At 42.1% G+C, this 20,487-nt stretch overlaps 1 protein-coding gene across 1 annotated transcript in view; it reads right to left on the bottom strand.

The window, feature by feature from the left end:
- Window positions 1-20,487, bottom strand: part of prkar2aa (protein kinase, cAMP-dependent, regulatory, type II, alpha A) — a 403,140-nt gene that overhangs the window by 309,309 nt on the left and 73,344 nt on the right. Inside the window, exon 7 of the mRNA XM_068052117.1 lies at window positions 8,535-8,770. Within this exon, the coding sequence (XP_067908218.1) occupies window positions 8,535-8,770 (236 nt within the window). The remainder of the gene's footprint in view (window positions 1-8,534; window positions 8,771-20,487) is intronic.

Here is a 20,487-nt window from a genome sequence, read left to right as displayed (position 1 = left end):
TGGTAATGCCATTAAATGTCATGGGGAGATGGTTGGATTCTCTCTTGTTGGAGATGGTCATTTCCTGGCACTTGTGTGGCGCGAATGTAACTTGCCACTTATCAGCCGGGAAGCTTGAATGTTGTCCAGGTCTCGCTGCAGCTGCACACGGACTGCCTCAGTATATGAGGAGTCGCGAATGGTGCTGAACATTGTGCAATCATCAACGAACATCCCCACCCTGAAATTATGATTCAGGGAAGGTCATTGATGATGCAGCTAAAGATAGTTGAGCCTTGGGCACAACTGAAAAACTGCAGCAGTGATGTCCTGGGACTGACATGACTGACCTCCAACAACCACAACCCTCTTCCTCTGTGCTAGGTATGACTGCAACCAGTCCAGTTTTGTTCAGACTCCTTGATGCCAGACTCGGTCAAATGCTGCCTTGAGGCTAAGGGCAGTCACTCTCACCTGACAGTGACGCTGTGGCATAGTGATAATGTCACTGGACTAGTAACCCAGAGCCCCAGACTGATGCTGTGGGGACATGGGTTCGAATCCCACCACAGCAGATGGTGGAATTTGAATTCAATTAATAAATATGGAATTAAAAGCTGGTCTAGTGGTGACCATGAAACCATTGTCAATTGTTGTAAAAACCCATTAGATTCACTAATGTCCTTTAGGGAAGGACATCTGCCTTCCTTACCTGTTCCGGCCTACATGTGACTCCAGACCCACAGCAATGTGGCTGACTCTTAAATGCCCTCTGAAATGGCTTAGCCAGCCACTCAGTTTTATCAAACTGCTACAAAGTCTAAGAAAAAGAATGAAACCAGACAGACCACCCGGCATCGACCTCGGCACCAGAAACAACAATGGTAAACCCAGCCATGTCAACCCTGCAAAATCCTCCTTATGAACATCTAAGGGCATGTGCCAAAATTGGGAGAGCTGTCCCACAAACGAGTCAAGCAACAGCCTGACACAGTCATACTCAGGGAATCATACCTTAGAGATAATGTCCCTGATACAACCATCACCATCCCTGGGTATGTCCTGTCCCACCAGCAGCACAGACTCACCAGAGATGGCGGTACAGTGGTATACAGTCGGGAGGGATTTGCCCTGGGAGACCTCAACATTGATTCCAGACCCCATGAAGTCTCATGGCATCAGGTCAAACATGGGCAAAGAAACCTGATTACCACCTACGACCCCCCGCAGCTGATGAATCAGTGCTCCTCCATGTTGAACATCAATTAGAAGAAACACTGAGGATAGCAAGGGTACAAAATGTACTCTAGGTGGGGGACTTCAAGGTCCATCACCAAATGTGGCTCAGTAGCACCACAACTGACCAAGCTGGTTGAGTCCTAAAGGACATAGCTTCTAGACTGGGTCTGCAGCAGGTGGTGAGGGAATCAATAAGAGGGGAAAACCTATTTGACCTCATCCTCACTAATCTACCTGTCGCAGATGCATCTGTCCATGACAGTATTGGTAGGAGCGACCACCGCACAGTGGTCCCGTCTTCACATTGAGGGTACCCGCCATCGTGTTGTGTGGCATGACCACTGTACTAAATGGGACAGATTTCGAACAGATCTCGCAACTCAAAACTGGGCATCCATGAGGTGCTGTGGGCCATCAGCAGCAGCAGAATTGTACTCAACCACAATCTATAACCTCCCTGGCATATCCCCCACTCTACCATTACCATCAAGCCGAGGGACCAACCCTGGATCAAAAATAAGAGTGTAGGAGGGCTTGCCAGGAGCAGCACCAGGCATACCTAAAAGTAAGGTGTCAGCCTGGTGAAGCTACAACACAGGACTACTTGCATGCCAAACAGCTGAAGCAGCAGGCAATAGACAGGACTAAGCGATCCCACAACCAACAGATCAGATCCAAGCTCTGCAGTCCTGCCACATCCAGTCATGAATGATGGTGGACAATTAAACAACTGACAGGAGGAGGCAGCTCCACAAATATCCCCATCCTCAACAATGCGGGAGCCCACCACATCAGTGAAAAAGACAAGGCTGGAACATTTGCATCCATCTTCAGTCAGAAGTGCCAAATAGATGATCCATCTCGGCCTCCTCCTGAGGTCCCCAGCATCACAGATGCCAGTCTTCAGCCAATCCGATTCACTCCACGGGATATCAAGAAACAGCTGACGGCACTGGATACTGCCAAGATATGGGCCCTAACAATATTCCGGCAATAGTACTGAAAACTTGTGCTCCAGGACTAGCCGCACCCTTAGCCAAGCTGCTCCAGTACAGCTACAAAGTGGCATCTACCCGACAATGTGGAAAATTGCCCAGGTATGTCCTGTGCACAAAAAGCAGGACAAATCCAACCCGGCCAATTATCGCCCCATCAGTCTACTCCTGATCATCAGCGAAGTGATGGAAGGGGTCGTCAACAATGCTATCAAGCAGCACTTGCTCAGCAATACCCACACACAATGCTCAGTTTGGGTTCCGCCGAGGGCACCCAGTTCCTGACATCATTACAGTCTTGGTCCAAACATGGACAAAAGAGCCGAACTCAAGAGGTGAGGAGAGAGTGACTGCGCTTGACATCAAGACAGCATTTGACCAAGTATGGCATCGAGGAGCCCTAGCAAAACTGGAGTCACTGGTAATCAGGGGGAAAACTCTCCACTGTTTGGAGTCATACCTAGCACAACGGAAGATAGCTGTGGTTGTTGGAAGTCAATCATCTCAGTCCCAGGAAATCACTACAGCAGTTCCAGTCCAGGCTTGGGCTGATAATTGGCAAATAACATTCAAACCACATAAGTGCCGGGCAATGACCATCTCAAACAAGAGAGAATCTAACCATCTCCCCTTAACGTTCAATGGCATTACGATCGCTGAATCCCCCCACTATTAACATCTTGGGGGTTACCACTGACCAGAAACTGAACTGGACCAACCATATAAATACCGTGGCTACAAGAGCATGAGAGAGGCTGGGAATTCTGCAGCAAGTAACTCATCCCCTGTCTCGCCAAAGTCTGTCCACCATCTATAAGGTACAAGTCAGGAGTGTGATGGAATACACTCCATTTGCCTGGATGGGTGGAGCTCCAACAACACTCAAGACGCTCGACACCATCCAGGGCAAAGCATGCCGCTTGATTGGCACCCAATGACACATGTGCCAAGTTAACCTGGCTGGAGGGATTGCGGGGGTTGAAAACAGCATGGGAGGGATGGTTAGCGGCAGCAGGGTGGAGCGGTTGGTAGAGAAACAAAAATGCAGAAGGTAAGGGGAGCCACAACAAATCAACTGCGACAGAGGTGAGTAGTGGAAATGAAAACCTTTTTTTAGCCGGATGATATATATGACAATTTTGAAACCATGTGAGAAGTGGTTGCTAACTGCAATTTTTTAAAGCCCATTGCCATTTATTACATTAAACTTTGAGGTATGTGAGTGTCGTCCACATGGGGCGCGTTTAGTGTTTGGCACCATTTTCCACTGGGACAACGGTGTGTCGTGGAAATGGCTTCTTTTTTTTTTAAGCTGGATGAGATGCATAACCAATATGTCATGATATTGTTTCAGGGAATTAATTCCTTACTGGAACTTTTTTTTTACACCCAATTCCGTCTGGGGGGTGGGGGGGGAAATGGGAGTGGGGAATGGTGATGGCAAGGGAAGAAGAGGTGGGACGGGATGGGGATGATACGAGAGGGATGAAAGGAATGGGATGAGTATGGCATGAGGGGGATGGCATGGGATGGGAATTTAAAAGTAGCACTGTTGCATTAAAGATATTAATTTCACCGCAAATGTTTTGTAGATCACTGCTAATTTAAAGTATTTACAAAGAAATTTCTGGGTATATCTCAAAAAACAACCCCTCCCAAAGTAAGTATTATATTTGCATACATGGTATACTTCAGTCCTTTTTGTACCACTTATCACAATGCTCTGAGAATTTATAGTGCTGCATATTCAAATAACAATAACTTATTTGGCGACAAGCCATATTGTCCAAGCCAACATGATGGTCTTGCAATTTACTTGGAAAGTGTAGGCTGCTGCATTCAAATCTGTTTCTTAATATTTCTACACAGGGATGCTGGATTTGCAATGGCATGATATATAGTACTTGAACTTTGCCAAGTAAACAGATCAAGCACTTGTGAAAGCAGGAAGTTGCCCCTCAAAACAAGGATGAGTTAGTAACTGCACCTCAACACACAGCAGCGCATGTCCCATCACGTGGCTCTCACAATCATAGCCTGGAATGTCTCATCCTCCATTGAAGAATGGGAACAGACAATAATATCAAACAAATTCCTTATCCAAATGTAAATTTATGTTTCAAATCGCTGCTGCCTCAAACACCCACCATCCAGCACTATTTCACAGCTTCAGAAGGTCCAATAGCATCATGTAAATACAAAATGTAGAAACTTCAACTTCATAAAACTAGAATATTTGGTATCACCTGAATTTTTTGGCTTTATTGTGGACCCATAGACTTGCTACTTGCATGTGTGCCTGCTCAAAAATCATTCAGCTTCCTGCATATCCGTGATCCATGCCACTCTTCAATATTCAGTTTTTCCTCTTTGATTGGAGCAAATGAAGCAATTGACCATTAACAACAGGAGAATACCACCATCAATGCAACACAATAAGATGTTTTTGTGTAAGATAACAGCAATTTATTTTCAGGTAATAATAGGATACAGTTGGTAAAGAAGGAATATCTTGTATGTATTTCAGTGTTATCATTTAGCCTAGTGGTGACAGTACACGAAAGGGAAAATAATCACCTCAATAATTACCCTGTACAATATTCTAATACTGTTACTTCAGTGAGGTGTAATGCTGAGTTTGTAATATTTTCATGTACTGTTTGAAAAAAAGGCTCATTTGCCCCACTAAGATTTCAATTAAGGGTAACGGTTCATTTTATAATTGCTTGAACTGTACAGCTGTGAGGCACTGAGAGACTTTGACTTACAGCTCAAATTAAACTTTGCAGAGAGGACCCCAAGATTGGAAGGATAAAATTTGTAAATTGTACTCCTAGGTGTTTGCAGGTTAAGTGGGTGTAATACATAAATTTCACTTACACACCATTATACTTTGTAACAATATTGAAGATTAATTCTGGGTAAATTTATCAATTAACATTTAAATGAACTTTTACAAAACTGAAGAAAATGAAACAAGCTTGTGCCAAAGGAGGTAAAATGGAAGTTAGTAAAAATACTATAAAACAGGCCAAAAAGGATTAAAAGCTTAGCTGAAAAGCTATTCCCAAGTCTACTTTATTACAAGCTGGTAAGCAGAGCACCAACATATCAAGCACACCCTAGTTTCCACTAACAAAATTATACAAACATACAAATTTATGGCACAAAAGGAGGCCATTCAGCCCATCGTATCCATGAGGATAATATGAGACATCCATTTCACTTTCACCTCTGGAAGCTGGCTTTGAATCCAACCCAGGCGGGAGGAATAAAAACAAAGTGGTGGAAATACGCAGCAGGTCAGGCAGCATCTGTGGAGAAAAAAGCAGAGTTAACATCTCAGGTCTGTGACCCTTCATCAGAACCATCTGATCATCTGTTTTTATTTCAGATTTCCAGCATCTGCAGTATTTTGCTTTTATCCAGGTGGGAGGAAAGTCTCTACTCTGTATGGGTGAAATACGAACAATTGAAAGTGATCAGCTCATCCATCAAGCCTGCCTCACCGACCTGAAATGTTAACTTTGTTTCTCTCTACACAGATGCTGCCAGACCTGCTGAGTATTTCCAGCATTTTCTGTTTTTATTTCAGAGTTTCAGCATCCACAGTACTTTGCTTTTGTATTAGTGTTTAATTCACTGTCACTTCTCTTCCAGGAATGCCTGCCTTGAAGGAGTTCTGCTCTTCTCTCCGACAGGATTTCCATTTGTCTCTTTCCCCTGGTTCACCTTCATTGCTTTCTAGTTCCCTTCTCATATTTGATCAGGTATCTATCAAAACTCGCTTTCACAGCTGCATCTCCTTCCATAGCAACTGTCTCCGTTCCAACTTATTCCAGTCCTGATGTAGGGTCATCAACCTGAAATGTTAACTTTGTTTCTCTCTCCACAGATGCTGTCAGACCTGCTACGTATTTCCAGCATTTTCTGTTTCTATTTCTGCTTCACACCATGATGGTCAAAGAGAGAAAAAAACCAGAGTCAATAAGGGGAAAAAAACTCTGAAAAATTCCTCTCTGACCCCCTCAATTGATCGAAACCAAACCAGGACATCACATGGACCAAATGAGTTTGAGCAGTTCAGTTTTCAGTGGTTTGTGGGCCTTGATCACAAAACTCACTTAGTTTGAAACTACTTAGGCAATGTCAGTCACAGAAACCAAAAGAATGGGTGATATTTGAAACAGCAAACGTTAGATTCATATTACAGCTCAGTTGCTCTCACGTCAGAACTTAGCTATGTTACTGGAGTAGAATCAGGAGAGCTTTACTGAGCATCCAATTCATTCACTACCTAACAGACATACTGAGACTTGGTACTCAAAATGGAGTGTTCTTTTCCTCACAAGCATACCACAACTTGACAAGCACAAAAAAAAATGGACAAAATTAAAAGCAGCAACTTGAAGTCAAACATTGTTAGCCGTCATTCTTTTTAAACTACAAAATCATTTTCAAATTAATAGCCTGCTTCAGATTTCAGTGAGCATATGAGCAACTAAATTACAAAATTGCCTGTTTCCATTAACTGAACCAGAATTTTCTTTACAATCACATTCCATGCAGTATAACTCTCTAAAATTAATCAGTTTGTGCTAATATTTGGTAACATAATTATCAATAAGATTTGCCATTTAAATTTAACAAGGGTATTTTAGTTTTTAGTGAGTTACATTGAGTTTTAGTGAGGGATGGAGGATGAAAGGGGGAAGAGAAAAGGATAAGAGTTGAGCGTTTGAAGTGCGAGAAGAGATGGATTACATTTGGAAGTTGAAGGGACAGGGACAAAAGCCACGCAGAGAGCAAACGGAGCAAAGAGAAAGATGAAATGACAATGTACAAGAGAAAAAGGACAGAAAAAGATGCTAAGAGGAAACAGCTACAAGTGGCAGTCATGTTGCAGCTTCGGTAAAGGAGAGGTGAAAACACATTTTTAAGACCTGCAGAGGATGGGAGAATTAGAAGAGGTTCCACAACATATGGCTGAATGCAAACTAATTTAGGCTTGCTATTTTATTAGTGGGATCATATTTTGGGGGGTGGCAATTGAACATTGTATATTATATTTTGCAGACTGATAAGTGTACTGCTTTTCAAAAGCAATGATTTCTACATTATGTTGCATGATCTTTTCTAGCAGGAAATAAAATGATTATATAGAAAAATAAATTCCAGCTGCATTAATTTAAATTCAACTTGGAGCAACATATTATGTCAAAGTAAATGTAAAATTCTGTTCAGGAAGCACTGTACTTTTTAAAGCCTACGTCTTTTTTATTCTGAGAGGGTTAGAACCGCCACAGGTCAATTTGTCACAGGGTCATCATGTGAATGATGAACAACTTGCTGAGTTGTGTCATTACATGAAACATTTGTCAGATCTTCTTTGCCAGTTTTTGAAAAAGAATGAATCCTTTTAAGGCTACATAGTCTCTAACAGATCATTTCAAACTCTCTCACAAAATTAATCCCAGTGTGTTTGGGCTTCCCATTAGCCACTTGTCTAATCAGAATAGTGTATTTGCATATATTTACATTAAAATCCATCTGCCATACTACAGTCCCTTCATTTAGTTTATCCAGAGACATTTTGAAAGCTCTGTATCCCTTGTTTTAAACTGTTTTGTCACAGAAAAAAAAACCTTCAAATACTGGTTTAGTCTGTTCCATATTCTCAGGTCACTAGGGGCACTTTTAAATTCTTTTTAATTTTTTTTCCACCATAGTCTAAACCTACAATACTTTATTCATGTACATGCAAATATTACACCTAATATGGATCACTGTTGCCAAGATCAATACAGATAGATGGATATACATTATAGTTTGCAAACTATATTAGATCTTCGGTTTTTCAGAACTTAAGGCAGTTTTAACGTGTAGGTTGCAATTGTGTTGAGAATTTTAACACGGCAGAACAATTATTGCTTGCCAAGCAACTAGTGGTTGCCAGACTAATGTTGCTTAACATTTTTAAACGGTAGGCTGCCCAATCAAATATAATCTCTTCTTCCTTTCTCTCCTCCCTCTTTCATCCCCTACTCACTCATGTCACCCATCCTTCCCTCTTTTACTTACACCTTTGAGCAACTTGTCAACCTTTCCCCAATCCCTTTCTCCCCACCCTCATTTTCAGCATCATGCTTCCCATACCATCTTCCTCCCACTCACCTGGTGGTGTATTTACTGCCTCCTTTACTGGGTAGCCACTTTTTTCTCTCTGAACCCGTTATCTCTCCAATTTATCCCAAAAGAGGTGATGCTCCATCTCTCGACTGTATGCCCCCTCCTAATTATATTGCAGACTTTCTCTCTTACCTTCAAAATCTGACTCGGAATCAGACTCCGACTCCTCATCCTCTCCATTGGACTCGGTCTGCATGGGGTGCCCATCACTGCTCAGCCGTCTGACCTCGGCCTGCTCCTCCTTCTCCTTCAGCTGGGTGAAGTACTGGATGGCGAACTCCACCAGATCGGCGGGCCGGTGCCGGAGCACCTCCACCGTATAACCCTGCAGCAGGTCCGTCAGCCCGGGGGGGATCTCGATATTCATTCTCGCAGCTCAAATTTTTTTTTTTAAAAACCTCCCCAACGATAGTATCGATTAACAGCGATTAACCGATTAGTTGATGAAACCCCCCCCCACCCTCCCCCCTCCTCCTCCTCCTCCTCCTCAATCCCGCCACACACCCACCAGTCGATGTCGCTGTCCGATTTAAACAGGCAAAAATAAAAAAATCCGCGATACCTAACCGATATCTTCCCGATTAGTCACCGATTCTTCTGCATTTACCTCGCTAATTGACAACTAGACCATCTAAGGAGGGATTTTATTTCACTTCCTACACTCTTTCAATTTTTAAAAATAATTATCTTTTTCTATCTTTAATGGAACATTTAATCTTTTATTTTCCTGCCTCTCGCCCCGATCGTCCACTCAAGCTCGCGCGCGCTCCCTCACTCCGCTCTGTTACGGTGCGCAATCAAACTTGTTGGCAGGAAGCGGCACCCAGCGTTCTTTGATTGGCGTGGCGATCAGCCAATCGGCGATCGGGAGGCGGAGGACGGTTGGGACAGTCAGCCAGTCAAGCCGCGAGGAGGAAGAGGCGGGCACTTGTCGTCCCAGCAGGTTAGGTTGAGCCCTGTGGCTCCGCCCCCTCTGTTCCCGCCCGCCTACCCTCGCTGATTGGCAGGCCGCCCCTCCCCTACCGACCAATCAGAGCGGCAGCTCCGCCATTGACGTCATGGACGCAACCTCTGGCTTACCCTCCACAGTTGCCATGGGAACTGCAAGTCAAAAAAAACAAGGGGCGATCCCTTGCGTGGGAATTCCTGCAACATGTTAGAAAAAGGGCTTCTTTTTGTGCAATTCTTTCTCTTTACAAATATTGCAAAGATGGTGTTTATATAAGGATATTTCAATGCAATAATTTTGAAAACATCAAAGCAAAATGTCAGGAGTGATTTTCTTTTTGTAAGCAAATCCAGTTGAGGATATATGCAGATGATGCAAAAGAGAAAGACTGGTTAATATTTTGGACCGAAGTATCTCTACCAAAAGGTTAAACTGTCCTTTCCACATGCCGACTGTTGTGTTTCTTTTCCCAAGATTTTACAGTTTTATTCCAGTTTAATGGAAATTTCACAACAGACTTGTGAGCAAAGTTATAGCTCATGGAATAAAAGAAGCAGTAGCAATATGGATACGAAATTGGCTGAGTGACAGGAAACAGAGAGTAATGGGTAATGGGTGTTTTTCAGGCTGGAGGAAGGTTTGTTGTGGAGTTCTGCAAGAGTTGGTGTTAGAGCCCTTGCTTTTCCTGATATATATTAATGACCTAGACCTTGGTGTAAAGGGCACAATTTCAAAATTTGCAGATGATAGGAAACTTTGAAACATTGTGAGCTGCAAGGAGGATAGTGTAGAACTTCAATAGGACATAGATAGGGTGGTGGAATGGACGGACAAGTGGCAGATGCATTATAGAAGTGTGAAGTGATTCATTTTGGTAGGAAGAACAAAGAGAGACATTATAAAATAAAGGGTGCAATTCTAAAGGAGTTGCAGGAGTAGAGGGATGGATGTATATATGCATAAATCATTGAAGGTGGCAGGACAGGTTGAGAGAGTGGTTAATCGAGCATACAGCATCCTAAGCTCCAGTCATAGGGGCATAGAGTACAAAAATAAGGAACTTATGTTAAACTTATATAGAACATTGGTTCAGCCTCCACTGGAGTGTTGTATCCAGTTCTGGGCACCACACTTTAGGAAAGATGTGAAGGCCTTATAGAGAGTGTAGAAAAGATTCACGAGAATGGTTCCAGAGATGAGGAACTTCAGCTACGTGGATAGATTGGAGAAGTTGGGACTGTTTTCCTTTGAGAGAAGATTTAATAGAGGTGTTCAAAATCATGAGGGGTCTGGCCGGGGCAGGTAAAGAAAAACTGTTCCCATTGGTGGAAAGATCAAGAACAAGAGGGCACAGATTTAAGGTAATTGGCAAAAGAAGCAATGGCGACACGAGGAAAAACCTTTTTACGCAGTGAGTGATTAGGATCTGGAATGCACGACAGAGATGGTGAGTAGCCATAGAGGGAGGAAAAAATGAGTCACTGGCCATTAATCTGACATGCACTATAGGAACTGGTTCAAGTTGACATTGGAACCTGTGGGTCTTCACCTGCCACCTCCCCAATCCCCAGTTGCAGAATGTCCGTAGGCCTTGATACCAGTTGGAACGGAAGAAAGACTGTGGGATTCCACACCAAATTCTCCCAAAACATAATTAATAATGTCTGAAACCTGAAAGAAAATGAAATATAAAATTTTATAAAATCAGATTTCATTTCTGCTTGCATCATAAAACCAATGCCCGTTGAACCAGAACACTAAGCCTTGGAACAGAGGAGGCTGAGGGGAGATTTAATTGAGGTGGATAAAATTATGAGGGGTTTAGATAGAGTGGATAGGAAGGACCTATTTCCCTTGGCAGTGAGGACAATAACCAGGGGGCATAGATTTAAAGTAATTGGTCGAAGGATTAGAGGAGAGTTGAGGAGAATTTTTTCATCCAGAGGGTGGTAGGGGTCTGGAATTCACAGCCTGAATGTTGAGGCAGAAACCCTCCTAGCACTAAAAAGACACTTGCATATGTACTTGAAGTGTCATAACATACAGGGCTATGGACCAAGAGCTAAAAAGTGGAATTAGGCTGGATAGCACTTTTTCGGCCGGCACAGTCGCAATGGCCTGCTTCTGTGTCAGAAATTTTTTATGTTTCTATCGTACAAGGTTTGATTCCCAGCCTGTGCTTAGTTAAGTAAATTCAGCCAAACAGTAGTTTGGGTTGATCTCAGCAAGTCCTGAGGAAGGAAATGGTAAAATTAGCCAGGATTCTTGTTTCCAGTTACTGTCTCAGCCGCCCCGATGGAAAATATGTATATGTGGTGTTACAACCAGGTGAGAAAGAGGTCTAGAATTCCCTTTCTGCCTTCACCTGATCTTACTGTAACAGAGTTTAATTTTACACACCCCGAAGGGATGGGCGATGGCCACCGTCGCCCTCAGCTGTGGTTTATTTGCTAAAGCGAATGATCATAATAAGATCATAAGAACTAGGAGCAGGAGTAGGCCGTCCGGCCCCTCGAACCTGCTCCGCCATTCAATAAGATCAGGGCTGATCTTTTCATGGACTCAGATCCACTTACCCACGCTCTCACCGTATCCCTTAATTCCTTTATTGTTCAAAAAGATATCTACCTTAGCTTTAAAAACGTTTACTGAAGAAGCGTCAACTACTTCACTGGGCAAGGAATTCCATAGATTAACAACCCTCTGGGTGAAGAAGTTCCTTCTTAATTCAGTCCTAAATCTGCTCCCTCTAATCTTGAGGCTATGCCCTCTTGTCCTAGCTTCACCTGCCAGTGGAAACATCCTCTCTACTTGTATCTTATCTATTCCCTTCATGATTTTATATGTTTCTATAAGATCCCCCCTCATTCTTCTGAACTCCAATGAATATAATCCCAATCTACTCAGTCTCTCCTCATAAGCCAACCCCCTCAACTCCGGAATCAACCTTGGGGCTGAAACGATCTCAAACTATTATCAAACTTTAATTTGACTTTTCAATTATAAGGCAAAGAAACCAGCACAAACAGGCTTTCTTAGGTTTAAAGAAGAAAAGTTGAAATTTATTAAAAACTCTAATTCGGTTGACGCCGAAGGATACACGACGCGCCCACGCTAGCATGCATACGCGATACACACATGCTAATAGAAACAGAAAAGAGCAGAAGAAATAAAGTAGAAAAGTTTGAGGCAATATCTGAAGAGTTTTTGTTACGAGTCTTCGAGCTCACTGTAGAGTCCTTGATTGTAGGTAGATCTTGCTTTTCATTGGGGCTCAGTACTCTTCTTAAACCTTGTTCGCTGTAGGAGATTTTTCTCTCTTGGAGTGCATGTATCCTCAGTGGATTCAGAGGCTTGTGAGAAAGAGATGGGAGCAGGCAGACAGGAGAGGCTGTGGTGAGCCAGCCAGGAGAGATCTTCTCAGTCCAGGAGCATTCTGCTTTCTGGGCAAACTGCTTGTACAAATTCAAAAAACTCAGGTTGCCCAACAGGTTAGTCATGTGAGTAGCTGGTTTGACCATGTCCGTTTGTGTATTCGGCTATCTTAACAGTCAACCTGGAATGCAAGCTCCCCCACCTTCAATGTCTGGTAATCAGATCCATTATGGGTTGAATGTGTCAGGGAATGGCTGCTTTGTCCTTCCAAACACTGTTTGTTAATATGAAAATGTCTTTTCCAGCCATAGTTGATCTGTCTAACAAGTCCTTTCTTAACTCCAGTAACAGTTTAAAATCAATGTTCATGACAAAATTAATGTCCTCGTTCTTGGCAGGTGGGGGCCTAGCATGACAGTGGACTTCAAGTGTGGACAGGATTAATCTTGGCTGTGATGCCCTCCAGAACTAAATAGCTTGCTAACACTCACTGCCTGGGCACATGAATGAAGAATGGTCAATTTATGTGAGTTACTGGAGGGTTGGTGGTGCCCATGGATGCTTTGCCTCAGCATCAGCCTATTCCTTCAGGAAAGTAGAACATCAAATTGGGAAAATAATTTTATACATATATAAAATATATATTTATTTAAATTAACATATTACTAAATCAAGAACAGTTCATGTCAGAAGTTGCAAAGGTGGGCTGAAGCAGTATTCTTAGTGATTACTCAGAGAGCATTACAATGAATTCATCCAAGCTTCCCTCATACACACACCTAAATATAACAAGAAACCTGGCGAGGGGAAGTGTGGGAGCTCTGCTTTTCCTTTGCACATGTTTTAACAATTGTAGCAGCTGTTAAGTACGAGTGACACCACTGAATCATACTTGAGATGAATTCCCAAATCATGAAGAAGTGATGATTGTGCCCATTTATGAAGAAACAAATCCTTAAGGAGCAAATGTTGTGTTTATTTTCAAAGTGTTGTGCTTTAGAAGCAGATTGAATTTTTTATCCAAAATGATTAAGACCTGAAATGTCTGAAACTCCCACAAAATACATGAAACATTTCTATGCATTTACTTCACTGACTGGAATGTGATTCCTGCATTTAAACCTTATTGTGGTTACCAAAAGACCTTTTCAGGTCACCTATAATAAGATCACTGCCACCTTTTTAAAGCATTTTTATGTTTACAAACTGAAGCCAAAGGCTAATCGTGTAGATCTCTCACTGGTGCCTGTGATTACCAATAAAACCTACCCTCCTTATCCTGTTGTGATCTTATTTAACTGGGGTGGTTAGATAAGGCTAGAGACTAATGAAGTGGGGGTGGAGGATTCAGGAATGGTTAAATTCAAAAGCAGTAAGAGAAATGCTAAGGCGATAGAGCACAGCAGCAATTTGGGTAAAAATAAGAGTGAACCAGGAAAGGACACATAGCTTAACAAAGGTAATACGGCATTAGAGATTCCAGTGGCATCAGGAAAAGTAGAAAAAATGTTAAAGCTAAAGGCTTATATCTGAATAGGTGAAGCATTTGCAACAAAATAGATGAATTAACATCACAAATAGAAATTAATGGGTTTGATCTAATAGTTGTTATGGAGATGTGGTTGCAAAGTGGCCAAGGTTGGGAACTAAATGTTCCAGGATCCTTGACTTTTAAAAGAGGTAGGCAATATGAAAGAAGAGGGGTGTAAAAATGATAATAAAGGATGGGATAAAGACAGTGGAAAGAAAGGATCTTAGATTGGAAAATCAATCTGTTTGGATGGAGCTAAGACCCAACAGGAGGCAGAAAACATTGGTGAATTTGTTGAGAGGACCCCCGAACAGTAGTTGTAGTGTCAGGCAGAGTATAAATCAGGAAATTAGAGGAGCAAGTAACAAGGGTAATACAGTAATTAAGGGGAAACTTTAATCTTTATATAGACTGGCAAAACAAAATTTATGGTAAATTTGCAATGTGGAGGATGAGTTCATGGAATGTATACAAGGTAGTTTTCTAGATCAATGTGTTGAGGAATCAGATAAGGAACAGGTTACTTAAATCTAGTATTGTGCAATGAGTAATGATTAATTAATAACCTTGAAGTAAAGGAGCCTCTAGGGAAGAGTGATCATAATATGATAGAAAGTGGAGTTGAGGTCAAAGATCAGCCTTGATCTTATTGAATGCCAGAGCAAACCCAAAGGTCCATATGGCCTACTCTTATTTCTACATTCTTATGTTCTTATGCAACAATTCTCATTTCTAAAATATTCAGCATGTATGGATGCATCTCAAACATGGTTTAAAAGTGGAAGAAAATAGCAGCTGTTGATTGTGAAAGGAAAAGTGGAAATGAAAGAGCTTTTGAGGGCAGGCAGTGTCATTGCTGCCAGGGGGCCCTCCATAGGCCATGGCGTGCCCCTAAAGGAGGGTCACCCCCTGGATTCCACTGGCAGGCTGCCAAGCTAAACTGGTCGGTCTCCCCACCTGGAAGTGGGCCCTTCCAATGTGAGCAAAATGCCCATGGAGGTGGGAAGTGGCCCTTATTTGGCGACTTAAGTGGCCCAATTAACCTCCCGGCAAGTGGCTGATCTGCAAAATGGCATGGTGATGGGAAGATGTTGGGCACTCCTCACCACACCTTCTCACGCCACTTTGCCAGCCTTCCTGCCTCCTAGGCTATGCCCAAAGGGCAGGTAAAATTCAGCCTATTGAGTCTGTGCTGGCTCTTTCAAAGAGCAACCCGTTAGTTCCACTCTCTGGCTCTTTCCCAACATCCCTGCAATTTTTTTCTCCTTCAAGTATTTATCCAATTCCCTTTTGAAGGCTGCTTTTAAATCTGTATCTACCAGGCAGTGCATTCCAGATCCTAACCACTTGTTGTGTAAAAAAGCTTTTCCTGCTGTTGCCTCTGGTTCTTTTGACAATCACTTTAAATCTGTGCCCTCTAGTAATTGACCAGTCAGCTATGGAATCAATTTCTCTTTGTTTACTCCATCTAAATCCTTCATGATTTGAAACACCGCGATCAAATCTCCTTTTAGCCTTCTCTGCTGTAAGGAGAACAATCCCAGCTTCTCCAGTCTATCCACATAACTGTAATCCCTCATCTCTGGAAACATTCTAGTAAATCTCTTCTATCCTGTTACGATCTCAGTAGAGACCGTTAACTTTAAAATAAGAGATATGAACTCCCCAGACTGATTAAAGAATTACACAACAAGATTTCACATTTTAAGGCTTTTACTATAACAATTGAACTAAAAATCAACATTAACTAAACAGTACTTAGTAGGTAGTTGTACATTAAATTCTACAGAAATGTGTTTCCCATTAACTTATTAACACACTCCAAAACCCCACACCACATTAATACATTACACAGTGTTCTCATTGAACAGGTATCCTTGCAGTTAAAGTCCCAGACTCCTCCCTGCTGCAATGGGTTGGATCTCCCAGTGCCTTTCTCAAAGCCAACGTCCTCTTTGCTGATTTCTTCGGAGCACATTCATCTGGACTTACATGAATAAGGCAATCTCTGGTGACCCCATTGGTCTTTTCTGCTCCACAAATCTCGGCTTTTGAATAAGGTTCAAATCATAGCAGCATTTTGTTGTATCAATGATCTGAGAGCAGCTGCTGTAGGCTGCACAGCTCTGCTGGTCTTCCTTTCAGCTGTCAGACCTAGGAAATCCTGTTGAATTTATCCAGATCAAAAGTCAATAGTCATTTGTCTTTTACAATGACCAATACAGAGACCATACATCTAACCATAGCAAAACTACCTGGGCCTTGTTTAGTTTCCAGGTGTTAAAAATTACAACTCGATTTGGCATTTTACAGCCGCTGGCTCCCTGTTTACAATCTGAGAGTCTGGGAGAGCGAAACTCGTTGTCTTTTAGGTATTACAAACTTGCACCCTGCTTTCAAAAGGGTCTTTGATCTGGGTTTCTTGTTTTCATGGTAGCCATGCATTAAAAATCACAGTTTTTAAAACATAACCACACTACAAAGTTCAGCGTTCATAACTTTTGCCCTATCTGAAACCTTCACATCCTTCTTAAAGTGTGGTGCCCAGAATTGGACTCAGAATTATCTTCTCTCAATCAGCTACTTTCCAGAATAACAAAATAACAATACTGCGGATGCTGGAAATTTGAAATAAATACAGAAAATGCTTGAAATATGCAGCAGGTCAGGCAGCATTTGTAGAGAGAGAACACAAGAATAAAAGAACACAAGAACACAGAAATAGGAGTAGGAGTAGACCATATGGCCCATCGAGCCTGCTCCGCCATTCAACATGATCATGACTGATCTCAGGATCCAACTCCACTTTCCTGCCTGCTCACCATACTCCTCGATTCCCTGATACACCAAAAATCTGTCTATCCCAGACTTAAATGTATTCAAAGATGAAGCATCCACAACCCTCTGAGGTAGAGAATTCCAAAGATTCACAACCCTTTGAGTGAAGTAATTTCTCCTCATCTCAGTCCTAAATGATCAGCCCCTTATCCTGAGACTGTGCCCCTGTGTTTTAGATTCCTTGATCAGAGGAAATAATCTTAGTGTCTACCCAAAGAGCCACTTTAGAATCTTATATGTTTCAATGAGATCACCTCTAGAGAATACAGGCCCAGTTCACTTAGTCTCTCATCATAGACAACCACCTTATCCCTGCACCAATCTAGTGAACCTTCACTGCACTGCCTCCAATGCAAGTTATCCTTTCTTAAATATGGAGACCAAAACTGCACACAATATTCCATTTGTGTTCTCACCAAAACCCTGTACAATTGTAGCAATACTTCCTTATTCCTGTACTCCAATCCCCTTGCAATAAAAGCCAACATGCCATTTGTCTTCCTAATTGCTGGTTGTACCTGCACGTTAACTTTCTGCATTCCTTGTACAAGCACACCCAAGTCTCTTTGAACATCGACACTTACAATTTGCACACCTTTTAAAAAATATTCTGCTTTTCTATTTTTACGACCAAAATGCAGAAAGTGCATAACTTCACACTTATCTACATTATGCTCCAGCTGCCATCTTGTTGTCCACTCACTTAACCGTCTATATCTCTTTGCAGCCTCTCTATGTTCTCCCGCAGCTTACCTTTCCACTTACTTTTGTATCATCAGCAAACTTAACTACATTACTCTCTGTCTCTTTATCTAAGTCTGAAATAAAGATAAATAGCTGAGGCCCCAGCACTGATCCTTGCAGCACTCCACTATTTACTGCCTGCCAACTTGAAAATGCCCTGTTTATGCCCACTCATTGATTCCTGCCTGTTAACCAGTCATCTATCCATGCTAATATATTACCCCCAACTCCATGAGCCCTTATCTTTCTAATTAACCTTTTATGTGGCACCTTATCAAATGCCTTTTGGAAACTACATCTACTGGTTCCCCTTTATCTACCCTACTAGTCACATCCTCAAAAAACTCTAATAAATTTGTCAAACAGGATTTTCCTTTAATAAAACTGTGTTGACTTGTTCTAATCATACTGTGCTTTTCTAAGAGCATTGTTAAGACTTCTTTAATAACAGATTCCAGCATTTTCCCAATGACTGATGTTAGGCTAACTGGCCTGTAGTTCCCCGTTTTCCCTCTCCCTCCTTTCCTGAAATAGTGAAAAACAGAGAAACAGAGTTAACGTGTCAGGTCAATGACCTTTCATCAGATCTGGAAAATGTTAGTAGTCTAACAAGTTTTAGGCAAGTACAAAAGCAGGGAAATGAGAGAGGTGGGAAAAGGACAAAAGGGAAGGTCTATGATACAGTAGAAGGCAGGAGAGATTAAATGACAAAAGGGATGATGGTGCAAGGCAAAAAGAGTTGGTAATGGGACAAGAAACAAAAGATGGGTCTAGAGGAGGTGTTAATGGGAAAAGCAGAATCATCACCAACAACTGCCATCCAAAATAATAATGGGGGCAGAAGTTATGATCTGAAATTATTGACCTCAGTGTTGAGTCTGGAAGTCTGTAAAGTACCTAATCGAAAGATGAGGCGCTATTCCTCGAGCTTACATTGAGCTTCATTAGAACACTGTAAGAGGCCAAGGACAGAGAGGTCAGAATGGAAGTGGGGCAGAGAATTAAAATGACAGGTGACCGGAAACTCAGGGTCATGCTTACTGACTGAATGAAGGTGTTCCACAAAACGGTGTCCAATCTGTGTTTAGTCTACCTCATGTAGTGGAGACTGCAATGTGAGCAGTGAGTGCAGTATACTAAATTGAAAGAAGTACAAGTAAATTGCTGTTGCACCTGGAAGGACTGTTTGGGGCCTTGGATGGTGAGAAGGGAGGAGGTAAAAGAGCAGGTGTTACACCTCCTGCACTTGCAGAATACTTTCCAGAGTATGCCTGACCAGACTTTAGGCGGAGAGGCCAATTTATTTATCCAGTTACTGATTTTTGAGGTTTGTGTTTGGGTCAGTGGAGTATCTACACTTTGTTAAAATTAAAACTCACTACATTAATCTCATTCTTTCTCACAAGCCAGGAGTTCTGGAACTCCTGACTCCCTTAAACCCCAATCGTGGGATCATCAAAACACCATGAGACAAGAGCTTCTGCTTTGCCCTGTGCAAGAGCAGAAGTGCAGAACCCATCAGGCAGCTCAATAACATCAAATTTCACAGAAGATAATTCTATGTCCAATTCTGGGTGATGGGCCCCTTTGCATCCATACCATTTACAATGCTACTGGGGCATTTGCTTCAGGTGGAGACTAGAAATTCCTGCTCTATTAAGGGAGCAGGAAGCGGGAGGTCGGATGCGGCCATAGAGGCCCAAAATTAAATTTTCAATTCAGTGCTGATCCTTTGCTTTTGTGATCTCTATCTCCTCAATCTGTCTCAGCTCATTTGTTGTTGGAATACAGTATTGTGAGCCCCATTCACAGCGTCTGTACCCTTAACAAACATCTGAAAAAATGAAGATGATGGCAGGTTGATTTTATGACAGAGTATTCCAAGACCTGTGCTGAATGGGCACAGGTCAACGGGAGACAGAAACTGATGCAAATACCAATATCCCTGTAGCCCCATCAACTGAGACCTTCCTGGCAGGAATTGAAACGCAATTAAGTGTGTAAACAATAATGACACAGGGATGGAGGCAGCCATAAGAGAAATAATGCAGGAAAAAAAATTCCTAATCCAGCTACTTCCCTGGCAAAAATTATGGCATCTAATCATCACCTCTTTATAGCGATTTAGACAGTAACTACAGCTTCAATGGAAGAGAATATCAAGTGGTGGTAAAACAGGCGGATGATTCCTTGTTGCCTGTTTAGTACTACCGCCCAATCTTTTATTTCAGTTGTGGGTTATACCACAGTTGCTTTAAAAGGTTTGCGTAATATTTCGGTTTGTGAGCAAGTGTTACTGCAGCTGCAAGTGGGTCAGTGTGACCCTCCATGAGGGTCACAGTTTCAGTACTTAGGTCTTCAGCAAGACTTCTTTTGCCAGACTGCACAATAACAATCGGTTCCTTTTAAGGTGTTTTAAATTATTAGATCTAAAAAAAGTAATGTTTGAAGTGGCATAGCAAATTAAAAAGAGTTTGGACTCACCTCTAGAGCACATGGTCAAATCCAAAGCCAGACTGAAAGGATGAAAATCTTCTTTCTCTCCCTTCAGTGATGGTAATAAGGGTTTGATGTGAATGGTGTTTAACCAACCCCAAAACAGTTTGTAGTTCCCACTAACTTGGAAGTCTCAGCCAGTAAAAGAAAGA

Source organism: Heterodontus francisci, chromosome 19 (assembly GCF_036365525.1).
Source record: "Heterodontus francisci isolate sHetFra1 chromosome 19, sHetFra1.hap1, whole genome shotgun sequence".
Taxonomy (NCBI): Eukaryota; Metazoa; Chordata; class Chondrichthyes; order Heterodontiformes; family Heterodontidae; genus Heterodontus; species Heterodontus francisci.
The sequence above is the reverse complement of the archived record's forward strand: the minus strand, read 5'-3'. Positions and strand labels throughout refer to the sequence as shown.